The sequence below is a fragment of the Podarcis cretensis genome, assembly GCF_951804945.1.
Source record: "Podarcis cretensis genome assembly, chromosome: 6".
Lineage (NCBI taxonomy): Eukaryota > Metazoa > Chordata > Lepidosauria > Squamata > Lacertidae > Podarcis > Podarcis cretensis.
Window position 1 is genome coordinate 42,721,761 of NC_137175.1, and position 15,682 is coordinate 42,737,442.

The 15,682-nt window shown below is 43.2% G+C and overlaps 1 protein-coding gene across 3 annotated transcripts in view; it reads right to left on the reverse strand.

Moving 5' to 3' along the window:
* TMCC2 (transmembrane and coiled-coil domain family 2) overlaps window positions 1–15,682 on the reverse strand; it is an 87,902-nt gene that overhangs the window by 60,427 nt on the left and 11,793 nt on the right. For 2 of the 3 annotated variants that reach the window (XM_079979235.1, XM_079979238.1), the window contains exon 3: window positions 3,327–3,851. The exons of the other annotated variant lie outside the window; for it this stretch is intronic. In XM_079979235.1, the coding sequence (XP_079835361.1) occupies window positions 3,327–3,851 (525 nt within the window). The remainder of the gene's footprint in view (window positions 1–3,326; window positions 3,852–15,682) is intronic. 3 annotated transcript variants of the gene reach the window in all.

Consider the following 15,682-nt stretch of genomic DNA (forward strand, 5'->3'; position numbering starts at 1 on the left):
TGGGCCTGGTGGTTAAGCTTGTCCCTTTGGAAGTTCTCAACTAACTCCATGACAAGAGCACAGCTCCAAGCTCTAAGCCCCAGAGCAAGACCATGTCTAACCAGATTCTCAGTAAGGTCATGCGCAACATTATTTAATACTGTGATTCTTAGGCAGGAAGATAAGGACAGGAGATAATTTTGCTACTGTTAGAAATGGTAAACATTTTGAGATTTCTGTTCCTGAACCTGCAGAAAAAATTTGGAGTCTTCGTCTTATGCACATAAAATGGGACAAGAAAGAGCTAGGGCTTTCTGGTGCACTCTGTTTTAGGGGGTTTGTCTTTTAGTACCAGGTTACATATCACAATGGGCTGACACGATACATTGTTAATTCAATTAATTCTGTAATTGCATATTTTAAATATTTTTACTTTATTTTAATCATAGCGTTCAGTGGTAGTGGTAATGTTGTCAACATCTATATAAAGGGGGAAGTTAATTAGAGCAGTGCCAAATGTTTCATGATTACTGGCTTGGAAACTGCTTTCACAGGGACAGAAAAAACTCTGCAAATGGTTCAAATATTCAGTTTTTAAAAATCCTGTGCCTTCCATTGTTTCTGCTACTGCTTCATAGTTATCCCCGCCCCTCAAAAAAGTCATATGGGCAATCACAGCCAATCAGGGATCACATAATGAGAGGGATGATGCGGCAGAACTATTCAGCCAATCAGTTTTAACTACATGAAATCATCACTAAGGCAAAATTAAGATGATCCAGAGGGAGAGCAAAGCTTCCTGAATTTGTGAGCTTGCAGCAATCACAAAAAAAAACCTGCTGAAAGAATCAGAATCAGGCACTACCTGCAACAACAGCTGTCAAGGCCAGGCAGAAAACTTTTGAGATCTCTCTCTCTCTCTCTCTCTCTCTCTCTCTGTGTGTGTGTGTGTGTGTGTGTGTGTGTGCAGGGGTCAGCAAACTTTTTCAGCAGGGGATCGGACCAATGTCCCTCAGACCTTGGGGGGGGCATACTATTTTTTGGGGGGGGAGGAATGAACGAATTCCTATGCCCCACAAATAACCCAGAGATGCATTTTAAATAAAAACACACATTCTACTCATGTAAAAACACGCTGATTCCCGTCCACGGACCAGATTTCGAAGGCAGTTGGGCTGGATCCAGCCCCCAGGCCTTAGTTTGCCTACCAATGGCGTAGAACAACTGCTAAAGTTGTTGCTCCCACTCCAAGTTGCTCTTGACTTGAATTTTCATTAAATGACTAGATTCTGAAAACCCACAGCTAATGATATCATCCACTTTCAGCAGATGACAAAGATTTCATGGACTTACTGGATAGCGTTCTAGCTCATCAAATGGCAGCATGACTGACCATGATGCCAACTAGTGAGGTCATTCATAAAGCAAGTCTACGGCAAGCAAGGAAGGAAGCATAATGCTAAAAATAGACAACATGAAAACCAGCAAGTAGGAAACAATGTAGGACATGCAATGTTGCCTTTGTAGCCCTGCAAATCCACACCCATAGATTAAGCAGTTGCCCTGATGTCTGACATTAACAGTGTAGTCACAATGTGCTACAAGAGTGGGCAGTCTGTGATAGCTACAACCTTCCTGATAAAGGCCAGCCCAATCTATGTGGAAATACAGAAACAGGCTCACATAAATGAATGCCCATGCATTACAATGCCCTCCACCACGTAGAAAGCTAGGTATCATGGAGGATTCTAGTTTACCCTTCTCCCTAACATGCTATTTTTCTATGTGCAAGGAATTAGCATTAAGTGGTGCAGTCTAGATATAGGACAACTGCCTACACTCAGAATCCAAGTCAACTGTTCACCGTTCTCAGCTGTTCTTTTTTCATTCAATGAAGGTGAGACTCTGCATTCAGGGACTCACTGTCAAAGCAGCCTTGGTGCCAGGATGGAGAATCTGTGGCCCTCTAGAATTCAATGTTTCTCAAACTTGGGTCTGCAACTGTTGTTGGACTACAACTCCCATCATCCCTGACCATTGACCACCCCAACTGGGGCTGATGGGAGATGGAATGCAACAACATCTGGAGGGCCAAATGGTCCCCATCCCTGTCTTAGTGGAATACTCAAGATAGAAATCTAAAATTCTGTGGTCACAATAAATGTGAATTTTGCAGGGAGAGGTCTAAAGAGCTATGCAGACTAGAATCCAGTCTTTTTTAGATAATCTACAGTAGGTACCGGCAGAAGGTAGATTGGGATCTACTGGTAGTTTTCTAGGTGATCTGTAGTAGATTGAGAAAAAACATTTATGACTCCCAACTGTTTAACAACAAATCAACTTTTCCTACCTAAATTGAGCTGCTGCAATGAAAACCGCTAATAAGCAAAAGTGGATTTTGCCCTAAAGGACTGTGAGCTCAATTCAGATCTGGTACCAAAAATAAATTCCTAGTCTCAGGAGGCGCTCAGAGGCATAGAATTCCAACTATGTCTTTTGCAGCTGGTTCTGACTAGTAAATTGTGGGGTTTGGCTAAAAAAGAAAGCTCATCCTACAACCCTGAACTCTGCCCACCCTAATCTAGGGAATGACAGAACTTTTCACACTCTGTTAATGAAAGGACAGGCAAGCAGACATATGGAGATAATTGGCAATACTGTAATAATTTCAGAAGGCTAATTTGTAGCAATGCTGGCCAAGCTCAGCTAAGGTTTAGCCTTTTGATATGAATTCCACCCAATTTGTTTTAGGTGCAACTGATGGATGCTGTATCTCTCTTTAGCATGGAGGTGCTTCTGGTGATAAATTTTATTTAGTTTTCATTTAAAGCTGGACCTACGTACTTTCCACTTGCTAAAACAACATGAAAACCAAAACACCACCATCCTTCAAAATTTGCAGTTCTCCAAAGTATGTCATGCAGCTCTCCAGCCAAGAAACATATACAAAATGCATTCTATGAGGTAAAATTGCCCAGCAAAACTGGGTATATTAGGCAAAACTGCACACACGAAAATGTGTATGTTTGGAGAAATTCACACAAAAATGCTGCTGAATTTTCATGAAGACAAAAAAAAATCACAAACTGATGTGGAAGTATGAACTAAAAATTAGAAAAACGAAAACCAAGAGAACCTAAAATTGACAGAGTCACCCATTCCTATGTGCTTCTCACAAACCCTACAGGTGGCACCAAGCAACCCTGCCAAGTTGCTTTACCTTGTTAGATAAAGACAGATGTTGAAACTCAGTAGATTCCAGGGCCTTGAATTCCCTATCAAAGAGGCAGGCAACAGGAACATAGAATACTACTGGACACCTCATGTTTCTGGACCTTCAGTCTTACCTTGTCAGCGAGGCAGTCTGACTCTTCCGCCAGGAGGTATACGGTACCACCCTCGGCCATAAGGAGAGCGGTGTCAGTGGTGGATGAAGATCTTGGCCGGCCTTGGTGTTGGTGCAGTATTGCTGTCAGGCTGCTATCTTGGGGGGCTTTGCGGACAAGGTGCGGGCTGATTTTCTGGGGTTCCAGGGAGCCACTCTTGGCTCGCCGACTGCCGCTGTGCAAGCTGGTCCCCCTCTTGATGGAAGGACGGGAGCGGATCTGCTGCAACACCCTGTTGAAGGCAGTGGGCCGAGCTGGAAGGTCGTGGAGAGACATGGCATAGGAGACACGGTGCATCTCAGGGGAACGTTCTTTTTCATCTGGGGAGTCGTGGTCAGACATGCCATGGTGCTGCTGCTGCTGCTGCTGCTGCTGCGATGACTCCTGGGAATTCTGGTGCTCCCGTTCCCGGGACCGTCTGCGGCTATGGAAAAGATGCTTAAGGCCATGGCCAAACATAGATCCCTCAGACAGCTGTTGTATCTTCTGCATGGAGAAGAGAGACAAAAGCGTTGGAAGCACAGGGGCTACACAGGGCTTCTCTTACATAACACAGACGGCACAGAACACAGATGGAAAAATTAGCTCGCAATATTGCCACAATCCTGCAGCTGCATCTTCTGTTGTTACGAACTGGTGTAGCATTTTTGAAGACCAGGCTCGCCCACACAAAACAATCTGGAGTACAATATTTTGCATTTTGTGACCATGAACCTAGGGATCCAGCAATCTCAGCACTGATTAACCTCTAGGTTCCACCACCACCACCGTGTGTTGAACTATCACAATTCACCACCAGTACACACTTATACACACTTACTGCTTCCCCAGGCCTCCCAAAAGATCCTACATCAGCTAGCATCCAGCAAGAACCATTATCAGAGCACTTTTGCCAGGGCAGGAGGCAATGGATGTGAGCAATGTGGGGTAATGATTACAATGATTATACAATACCAAGCAACTGGAAGGCTGAGAAATCACACTGATACCATTTAATAGCACAGTGACAATGGTGATAATGTCGTGTGTGCCCCCCGCCCCGAGACATATTTCTTAAAGGGTGGAAAGGGTGCTAAACATCAGGATTATTCATCATTCCTAGGCAACAATAAAAGCCTGGCATAGTATGCCCTATCCATTGTCACAACTGGATGTTTTAAAGGAGATCACTATATTGCATTAAGATCTGCAGCAGAGGTGGGGAAGTTTTGTGGCCCTCCAAATGTTGCTGGGCTACAATTCTCACTATCCCCAAACACTGGCCATGCTAGCAGGGGCTCATGGGAGTACAGCATCATCTGGAGGGCCACAGGTTCTTTGCCCCTGATCTGCACCCTAACTGTAACTGGTATGGCAGGTGTCCTATGGTCGTTGCCACACTTTTTGCTGACAACTCTTCAATTTGCAAAAGCATTCTCCATATCAGGTGCTTTTCTTCCTGGCCTTTTAAATATGCTTTAACAAGATATACTCCCTCCCAACTGAACCTGCCAGCTATAGATATTAACTCCTGTCCATTTGTCCTGCAAACTCTGCTTTAAGGAGTCCCATGAGTTGGCACAAGCTTTTGCCAAAGTCACAGCTTCACTAGACTGAGGGGGACAGAGAAGAAAGTCTAGAAGAGAGTTGGGTGCTCTGCTGCTTTTGCCAAACCACAAGGCAAGCTATGGTTACAGTTACTCAAGTCAAGCCTAACCAGATGCATCTTATAGAAGCTACAGGCAATGTAACCAAATTTCATGTGTAAGTGCAAAAGCAAACCATAGCTTCCTTCATTAAATCATCATTGAAAACTGAATAGGAGATTTTCCTTTCTTCAGAGTTTATGTGGCTTTAGCAGCTAAAAGTCTTGGTTGTGGCCCGCTCGGGTTTCCTCCACAATCCAAGTAATATGAGGCAGGAAAGAATGCCAGAACAAGGGACAAAATGCTGGTCTTACATCCTGGATAGCCAATGTGGTGTCCTGCAGATGTTGTTGGACTGCAGCTCCCATCATCCCTGACCATCGGACTGGCTGAGGCTGATGGGAGTTGTGGCCTAACAACATCTTGAGAGAATCAGATTTGGCTATTACAGTCATACCTTGGGATGAATACGCTTCTGGTTAGGCAAATTCGAGTTGTGCTCCATGGCGACCCGGAAGTAATGGAGCGCATTACTTCCAGGTTTCGCCGTGTGTGCATGCGCAGACCATCAAAATGACGTCACGTGCATGCGCAAAAGCACCGAAATGTGACCTGCAGATGCGCGGACACGGGTTACGTTCACTTCGGGATGCGAACGGGGCTCCGGAATGGATCACGTTCGCATCCCGAGGAACCACTGTACTGTATTAAAATATAGGCTACAAAAGTCTAAGGCATTTATCGCCTATGCAGTAAAAATGTATATATGTGTGGGTGGGTGTATACATATATATATGTATACATATATATATATTTATGCGTATAAAAGTTTGCTTATAAGCAGAACAAACTTCTTTTTGGGACATTGCTTCAAGATTGGGACATTTTCCTGCTCCTGCCATATCTTGCAACATATCAAAGCAATTAAACAACAGATTGTCCCCCAGAAAGACTGCTGGGTGGCAACTTGTGTCAGTTGCCATTTCAAATGAGCTTGTTGCTATTTTTGGAGCAGAGGACAAATTTCCCACCATATCATCCCATATCTGTGAGTGTTTAATGCACGTGCCAAAGAAGTGGATCTGTGGAAGAGAAGTGTGTGGTGGAGCCTGCTCCCAGCCTGCAACTCCCTCATGATCTCACGAAAGTGACCCCAAGACAGGGTGTAGTAAAATATTAAACCATAACATGAATAGAAAAGACCATCAAACTAGCATCCGGTACAACACAGTATCATAATCGTGATTATGGCACAATTCTGTGTGAGCACCACAACAAGTGCAGGAGGCAAGAAGAAAGAGTTGCCAGCAAGCATGAAGTGTTGCAAAGGGTCCACTTACAAACATTGTGTTATCATAAGGGCGGCAGAATGATAAAGTTAACAGCCTGCAACTCCCTGAACCTGGCCTGCTTCGAATCCATTCATTAGTCTGTGGTGCTTATGGGGCATGGTTTGGTTATGCATGGAATGTAGATAAAAGTTTTTCCTATGTATTGATCAAGGATCCCTAGGCGATGAAATAAAAGGGATTTCCAATCCATGTTACATGTTGTCCATGGCCATAAAAGAAAGGATTTAGCTAATGTTAGTGGATGCAAACATAGTTAAAGATTATTTTTTTCATGAATACACTATGTGGGAAATTTTCTAATTTCATTTGTATGCATCTCTAATTATGGGATCAGATCTTCTAAAGGATGACAACAAGGACATTCTGTACATTCTCCTCTCCCAGGAGAACATGGTATTTGGCCATACATTACTTCATATCTTGTTTTATTTTTCTCGCAGAAAGATTAACCTGTAATGCTCTTTCATTATTAATAAACCAGGCTGAGCTTGGTTATGTGAAATCATTAATATGTAACAAGCCCAACAATGCTGAGTTCTTTTGAAAAACCTGACAAACGGTGACCCTACAGGAGCTGCAGTTTGAAGAGCATTTAGAAAAGTGATCTAAGCAGCCCACTGACAAGGAGTCTGCATCAGCACTCTCATCTAATTAAATTAATGATTTTGTATTGGGAAAACAGCTGAAGACTCAAAAGTCCACTGCTGGTGCAAGAATAGCAGCTGACCTGAGACCAGGGCTTTCTTGTGGGATCAGGGCCACCATGCAGGTGAATCTTGGCATGAGAAGTGCAAGCTTCCATCACATTCCATCAAAGCAAACAGAATGAAGCCAAGGCAGGAGTCCCTGAAGCAAAAGCAACTGGGCCCAATTCTAATAAAAGAGCAGCATATTTACCTCCAAGGATCTCACACTCAGTGCAGCCTATGCACTGGTTAAAAAAACTCTTGGAGAGATGTCAGGCTCCAGGCCAGAGGCCTTCCCTTTCAAAGCCTTTTAAACCACAGAGCCTAGGGCTTGCTGATCAGAAGACTGGCGGTTCAAATCCCCGTGATGGGGTGAGCTCCCGTTGCTCAGTCCCTGCTCCTGCTAACCTAGCAGTTCGAAAGCACGTCAAAGTGCAAGTAGATAAATAGGTACCGCTCTGGCGGGAAGGTAAACGGCATTTCTGTGCACAGCTCTGGTTCACAGAAGCAGCTTAGTCATGCTGGCCACATGACCCGGAAGCTGTATGCCGGCTCCCTCGGCCAGTAAAGCTAGATGAGCGCCGCAACCCCAGAGTCATCCGCAACTGGACTTAATGGTCAGGGGTCCCTTTACCTTTACTAACTTTCAAAAAAGGGGTGGATTTAGATGTCAAGGCACTGTTGAAGAAAATTGCACCTCTGGACATCACATTGCTTTTTCAAGGCTTGTGTGCTCCATGTCACAACATGGGCACGACATGGGGCAAGCGGTAGGGAACAAATATCTAATAAATCCCAAAGCAGACCACAGAGGATCTTCAGCCCACCTGTGTTCTGGTTTGCCTACGAATGCAAAACTCATCTTGCCACACAGCTATCCACCATATAGCAGATCAGACTATTGGTCCATCTTGCCTAGTTATGCTTATTCTGGCTGGCAGTAGCTCTCCACAGTCTCAGACAGAGGTCTTTTCTAATGACCAGCTACGTGGTCCTCCTAAATAGACATGTTAAGTCTGGGTCAGTCCTTTCTGCACGGTCGCAACCAGGGAATTCCTCTCTCAGGAACCTCTCCCTCCTTGGAACTGTTTTTTTTTTGGGGGGGGCGCTTATCTATTTGTTAATAAAAGCATTTATACAAAACATCAGTAGGGCAATCATTAAAATGACTGGCTAATCAAGAGGCATTTTAAACAACTGAATAGGCCTGTCTGCTTTTTTAAAAGTCTTCAAGAGATGCCTGAAAGCCAAAAGTGAGAATGCCTGCCAAATGTCTGAAGGAGGAGTATTCCACAGCAGGGAACTAGTGACACCACATGCCTGATAGCCACTTGAGGCCAGTTGGGCTTCTGGAACACACGGCACAACTAACAGCACTCCTCTGGATGATCTCAAGAATTCTGCTGGGAAATAAGGGCTCAGGAAGTGCTTAAGAGCCAGGACTCGTTTTTCAGCCCTTTGTATACCAACACAAGAACCTTGAACCTTCCATGCAATTCACATTCTCTATGCCTGAACCCTAGTTTGAGCTCCACTGAAGTATCAGAGAAGGGGCAGAAACATTCATTTCCCAGACATCAACTTGATCTCATGGTTCCTGGAAGCCTCACATCAGTAGCCCATGGTTTAATCAAAAGTGAAGAACATTTAATGTGTAGTTTTCTGCAAACTAGCCTCAAGTCACTCAACTCCCACCAGTACCCAAATCATTAGGCCTCCTTTCTTCTCATTAAAAGTTAGGAATAATTTACTAGCCACTAAAGTTGCACAGGGGAAGGGCAAAGAGGCTCAAGCTTTCCTCATCAGCCAATTGACTTTAAGAATCAGAACATCTTACCAATTTTCACCTGTGAAAAGGATTACCAGAAAGAAAAGGGAAAAAACCCTACTGTATTGAATTGCTGCTTTGGGCCATCATGATTTAAAGTTTATTCTATTTATAGAGTCTCTATGGAAACGGAGCACACGTAAGGTAGAAAAGAACTATAAAACCCACAGATTTCTGCATCATGGTACAGAATGGATTTAGATTCTTCGTTTGCCCTTTAAAAAAAGGCTCATGGGAACCAAAATGCCTGGTTCCCACATTTTAAAAATAACCATTAAAAAAAACATTTTTTGAAAAAAGTGGCTGGAAGGAAAAATAGGCTATTTTCACAGCATCACGCCATGCCTTGCGTTCTCTCCGTGTTTCCTTTTGGGAGAAAATGGACAGATGACAACTGACATAACCAGATCATGCAAATGTACGCTGGCAAATTATTCTGATCTATGGATTTCTCAAAAGAAAGTAAGAAAAGCCCTGCACAGTCAGGCCAAATGTCTACCAAGCCTAACATCATGTTTCTAGGGAGGCTGTGTGTCCTACTTCACAGAGGATAGTCTTCTTTTTGAAACAGTTCTCTGTCTGGTCCAAGGCTGCATTCACACAGCAATTTATTTCATTTCCCTGACATTTCCCAAGCAGGTAATTTCCACATTAGATTTGAGCTTTCACACAATGTAAAAGCCACTCCCAAAAAACGAACGCAATATAGTGCATGTTTAGCCTTCATTTCTGTGCTATTTGATTCCAGGGACAAATCCATGTGTAGCCCCCTTAGCCTAGAAAACTGTGGTAGTAAAGTGATGGAATTTGGAACAGTATACCAGCAGACAGTTAATTCCTGCTGTTTTTATGTGGAAACAGAATCAGGCACATGTGGAGCATTGCCCAATGACATCTATTGCTGTGTCAAGCCACGCCCACTGGTATGAACAAAATATAGGGCAACATGTCAGTCAACCCCCCCCCCCACTTCCATAGCATAACAGGTACTGCAGTGTGAAAGGGATGTCAGAAAATAGGACATAAGTCCTAGCATTATAATCAGGAAAACTAGCGCCAGATTCCCCACATCCAAATGCGCCCAAAGTCCAGTTATCTTCCTCCATAAAAAGAGAGAGGAGCAGGAGCTTTGAAGCTGCTCACTGACAACACATGGACAGCAAAACTGAGTAGGCACGAAGAGGGCATTGGCTTTAGTCTTCTCTACCATAGTGAGATATCCAATCGTAGAACTGTAGAGTTGGAAGGGATCCCAAGGGCTATCTAGTCCAACCCCTTGCAATGCAAGAATCCTTTTGCCCAATGTGGAACTCGAACCCACAACCCTGAGATATATAGTATTTCTGTTTAAATGATGGCCATTTTTTCCACATTTGCACATACATATAAATTAGGATAGGGGATTGTATGCAGATCTGTGACCTCTTTTTTCCTTTCTCTGTTTTTGCACAACCCCAGAGTCAGTCACGACTGGACCTAATGGTCAGGGGTCCCTTTACCTTCCTGCCAACCTAGCAGTTCGAAAGCACGTCAAAGTACAAGTAGATAAATAGGTACCACTCTGGCGGGAAGGTAAACGGCGTTTCCATGTGCTACTCTGGTTCGCCAGAAGCAGCTTAGTCATGCTGGCCGCATGATCCGAAAGCTGTCTGCGGACAAACACTGGCTCCCTCGGCCTATAGAGCGAGATGAGCGCCACAACCCCAGAGTTGTCCGTGACTGGACATAATGGTCAGGGGTCCCTTTACCTTTTATAAATTAGGATAGGGGATTGTATGCAGATCTGTGACCTCTTTTTTCCTTTCTCTGTTTTTGTCTGTTTGTTTGACAAGCATGAGTGGTCATCCTACTGCTTCCCAAAGTGGCCAGCTAACTATTACTCGGAAGCTCATAAGTAGACCACGAAGGCAGCAGGCCTCCCCTGACGTTCGTTCCCAGCAACTGATATTTCGTGGCATACTGCTTCTGAACCTAGAGGCTCTGGGAGATCAGCAGAGCAGCACCAGAACCTGCCGATTGGTTCCACTGGCGTGGTGGCTAAGGTGTTGGACTAAGATCTGGGAGACCAAGGTTCAAATCTCCACTCAACCACAAAGCTCACTGGGTGACCTTGGGCCAGTCATTGCCTCTCAGCAGAATTTAATTTACAGGGTGGTTGTAAGGATAAAATGGGGAGGGAGAAAGTCATGCATGGTCACCTTGAAGCTCCTTGAAGGAAAAGTGGGAATATAAATGTAATAGGTATAGAAATAAATAAAAGACCTGCTCTTCGCCAGAACATACAAAAGTGCAATACCGTTGGTTGACTCTAATACAGTCACTGCATGAATGGAACAGATTTAGAGGAGTAGTGGCGAGGAGAGTAAGAGGAAGTCCAACTGCATGATCCAAAGTTGCTTTGCGAGTGCAATGACTTTGTTGGATGCAACCTAATTAAAGCAATGATTTAAAATAAAATAAAAACCACCACCCATCACCTCAAAACAATAATTACATGCCACACATTACAAGGAGGACATGATAATGATAGTATGCCTCTGAATCCCATGCGGCAAGAGTGCTATTGCACAAAGAACTTACTTATGGGCCTCCCAGAAGCATCTGTTTAGCCACTGTGAAGAACAGAGGGCAGGACTAGATAGGCTTTTGACCTGATCTAGCACAGCACTTTTTGTGTTAATATAATTAACCCCAAGCCTTGATATATAATAAAACTGCATCCTATTCAATCATGAGTGAGTCAATAACAGCCTTCAAAGTATGAAACGTGACTCAATTTCCAAACAATGCAAATGAAAATTTTAGACAAATTACCAATGCATACTGCTAGTGACAAAAGTGCAGGAGTCTGTTTCTGTGTATTGCACACATATACAGAGATATTTTACATATATGTAGAGGCAGACACCTAAACCTTCTGTCCCTTTGGATAATCTAATTTATTGTTCTGGCTAAATAACTGACCTAATTAAAAATAATAATTGTAAAATGGACTTCAAGGTACATATTTAAATGTGTTTTTATTGGAACAGCTTACAGGGCTTGCTCTCAAGGCCCAAACTCATGATAACTTTTGACACGGTAAAGTCGCCGTGAAGTGATCTTATGGCAGCAATTTCATGGTTTATGTATGTACACTCTCATGTAACAACAGTAAATAATTATAATGGCAAAGCAGAAAAAATTCAAAACGCAGAATTTGACCCAACCTAGTAAATACTGATTTTTACCACTGGGGGGCAGACAAACAAAATATTGTATTTATGACATGAAACCAACATTGGTAAATAATGATAAAGGTGGTGGTGGTGTTTGCTCTGGGTAATTACCAGATCAAAAGAAAGATTCCGGCCATAGATACAACCTTCAGTTCAAAAAAATCACTGTTTCAGTAAGCCCCTCCCCCATGACTTAAAGGTGAAAGCACTTTGCCGTTCCTGTACAAACGAGAGTCTTGGTTGAAAAGAAATGAAGTGTGTGTGTGTGTTTATTATTAAATTAATAACCCATCTTTCACCCCAAAGCTGTCCTTTTTTCCTTTTTTTTATCAACAACAACCCTATGAGGTAGATCAGTAGAGATAGAGGTAGAGATTGTGGTTGGTCCAAAGTCACACAGCAAGCTTCATGGAGATTTGAACCCTGGCCTCCCAACTTCTAGTCCAGCACTTTATTTTTTTTTTTTTTTATAATAATTTTTATTAATTTTCCACACATAAAATAAAGAACAGTGTAACACAATATAACTTCATACTCATCGGTTCATAGCCTTTTTTCTTTGACTTCCCCATACCTCCCCATCCCTGCATCCTTGTTTAAAAATTCTTTAGCAACCCTTAAGTCCATTGTCTTAGTTCCTTTTCGTAAATATTTCTTAAGTTTTTTTTGTTTACTGCTGCAATTCTTTACTTCTTACCCCCTGACATCTTAACATTCTTCAATTTTACAGTTATTTTTAAGATATATTTTGAAATTCTTCCAGTCCTCTTCCACTGTCTCTTTCCCCTGGTCCCGGATTCTGCCCGTCATCTCAGCCAGTCCCATAAAGTCAATCACCTTTGTTTGCCATTCTTCCAGAGTCGGTAGTTCTTGCGTCTTCCAATACTTTGCCAGTAGAATTCTTGCTGCTGTAGTGGCATACATAAAGAAAGTCCTATCCTTCCTTAACACCACTTGGCCCACCATACCCAAGAGGAAAGCCTCTGGTTTCTTAGGAAAAGTCCACTTAAGGACCTTCTTAATTTCATTATAGATCATTTCCCAGAAAGCTTTAACCTTTGGGCAGGTCCACCAAAGGTGGTAGAAGGTGCCTTCAGTCTCATTACATTTCCAACACTTATTATTAGGCAAATGATAAATCTTTGCTAGCTTGACTGGGGTCATGTACCACCGGTAGATCATTTTCATAATATTTTCTTTTAAAGCATTACATGCAGTAAATTTGATACCGGTGGTCCATAACTGTTCCCAGTCAGCAAACATAATATCATGACCTATATCTTGTGCCCATTTAATCATAGCTGATTTCACCGTTTCATCCTGTGTATTCCATTTTAACAGCAAGTTATACATTCTTGATAAATTCTTAGTATTGGGTTCCAACAATTCTGTTTCTAATTTTGACTTCTCTTTCTGAAATCCTATTTTCCTGTCCTGTTTAAACGTCTCATTTATCTGATGGTAATGCAACCAATCTCGAACCTTAGGTTTTAGTTTCTCATAACTCTGAAGTTTCACCCTTTCACCATCGTATTCTATAATCTCATGATATTTTGGCCATTTAGAATCCATGTTGAGCTTTTTTACTTCCCTAGCTTCCATTGGTGACACCCACCTAGGGGTTTTACTTTCCAACAAATCTTTGTATCTAGTCCAAACGTTATACAATGCTTTCCTTACAATATGGTTTTTAAAACTTTTATACACCTTTACCTTGTCGTACCATAAATATGCATGCCAACCAAAACTATTGTCATACCCTTCCAGATCCAAAATGTCAGTATTCTCAAGAAGTAGCCAGTGTTTCAACCAGCAAAAAGCTGCTGATTCATAGTAGAGTCTTAAGTCCGGCAGGGCAAACCCCCCTCTATCCTTTGCATCAGTTAAAATCTTAAATTTAATTCTGGGCTTTTTGCCCTGCCAGACAAATTTTGATATGTCTTTCTGCCACTTCTTGAAACAGTCCATCTTGTCCACAATCTGCAGCGTCTGGAATAAAAACAGCATTCTAGGCAATACATTCATCTTAATAGTAGCGATTCGGCCTAACAAGGAAAGTTTCAGCCTTGACCATATTTCCAGATCCTTTTTAACTTCTGACCAACATTTTTCATAATTATCCTTTTTTTTATCAACAACAACCCTATGAGGTAGATCAGTAGAGATAGAGGTAGAGATTGTGGTTGGTCCAAAGTCACACAGCAAGCTTCATGGAGATTTGAACCCTGGCCTCCCAACTTCTAGTCCAGCACTTTAACCACTACACCACACTGGGCCCAAATGTAGCTAACGTGAGTCCTAGATAAGTCCCACCGAACCCAATGTGACAAGTCAGTTGCAACTAACTCAAGACCCACTGCTTCCAATGGAACTAGTCAAGACAAGTGGGACCTGTCACAAAATGTTTCATTGTGGAGTGCTCCTGTTCAAAGTGCCAGCCAGCTAGCCAGCCGTGTCTTCATCTTCTTCCAGGATACTCCATTACACCAACAACTAAGTTTTCCAGTTCTCTCCCCTACAGATAGCATTAGCATTCTATGCTCCCTGAAAACGATAAATTCTCACTGGGCTTTGGGGGGGGGGTTGCTCCCTTGTTTTCCCCCCTGAACCTACTGATACCTCCTTTTTGTGCACAGGTGATGTCATTTGGGCACTCACTGTTGAAGTATTATTATTATTATTATTATTATTATTATTATTATTATTATTGGAATCATCCAACATTTGCTTTGCAAATGGCAGATGGCTGGCATAGAATGACTGTTGCTCAAATCCAAGACAGACAGAAGCTAAAGTGAAGTTATGCTGCAGAAGAGGGCACAGATTCATATGTGTTACAAATGCAGTCTGAGAATATTATCTTATTCAGCAAACCCATTCCGCCAGGGAAAGGGCTCTAGCCTTCACAACAGGGCTCCCCCTTCTCCTCCCGCTGCATGCCCCCTACACCTCACCCAAATCTCCTCTGGAGGGGAGAGAGGCACCACACCATAGCTGCAAGCTGCAGAACCATGAAAGCACACATACACACAACTGCCCATGTAATTCAATGTGGAAAAGGATGTGTAGCACCACCAGCTAGGAATGGCAAGCCTATCCCAGTTTGTATGTTCTCTTGTTGGTTATTGCTTCTCATGGATAACTCCTCCATTTGGCTTGAAGTCTACACGCTGGCGCCTGCTTTGGACCAGTGTGATACATTTAATAAGGTAAAGGGACCCCTGACCATTAGGTCCAGTCGTGGCCGACTCTGGGGTTGCGGCGCTCATCTCGCTTTATTGGCCAAGGGAGCCGGCGTACAGCTTCCGGGTCATGTGGCCAGCATGACGAAGCCACTTCTGCCGAACCAGAGCAGCACATGGAAACACCGTTTACCTTCCCGCCGGAGCGGTACCTATTTATCTACTTGCACTTTGACGTGCTTTCGAACTGCTAGGTGGGCAGGAGCAGGGACCGAGCAACAGGAGCTCATCCCGTCGCAGGGATTCGAACCGCCGACCCGACCTTCTGATCGGCAAGTCCTAGGCTCTGTGGTTTAACCCACAGCACCACCTGCGTCCCTTACACATCACCAAAAAAAGAAGAAATGATTAATCAAAAAAGAGGAC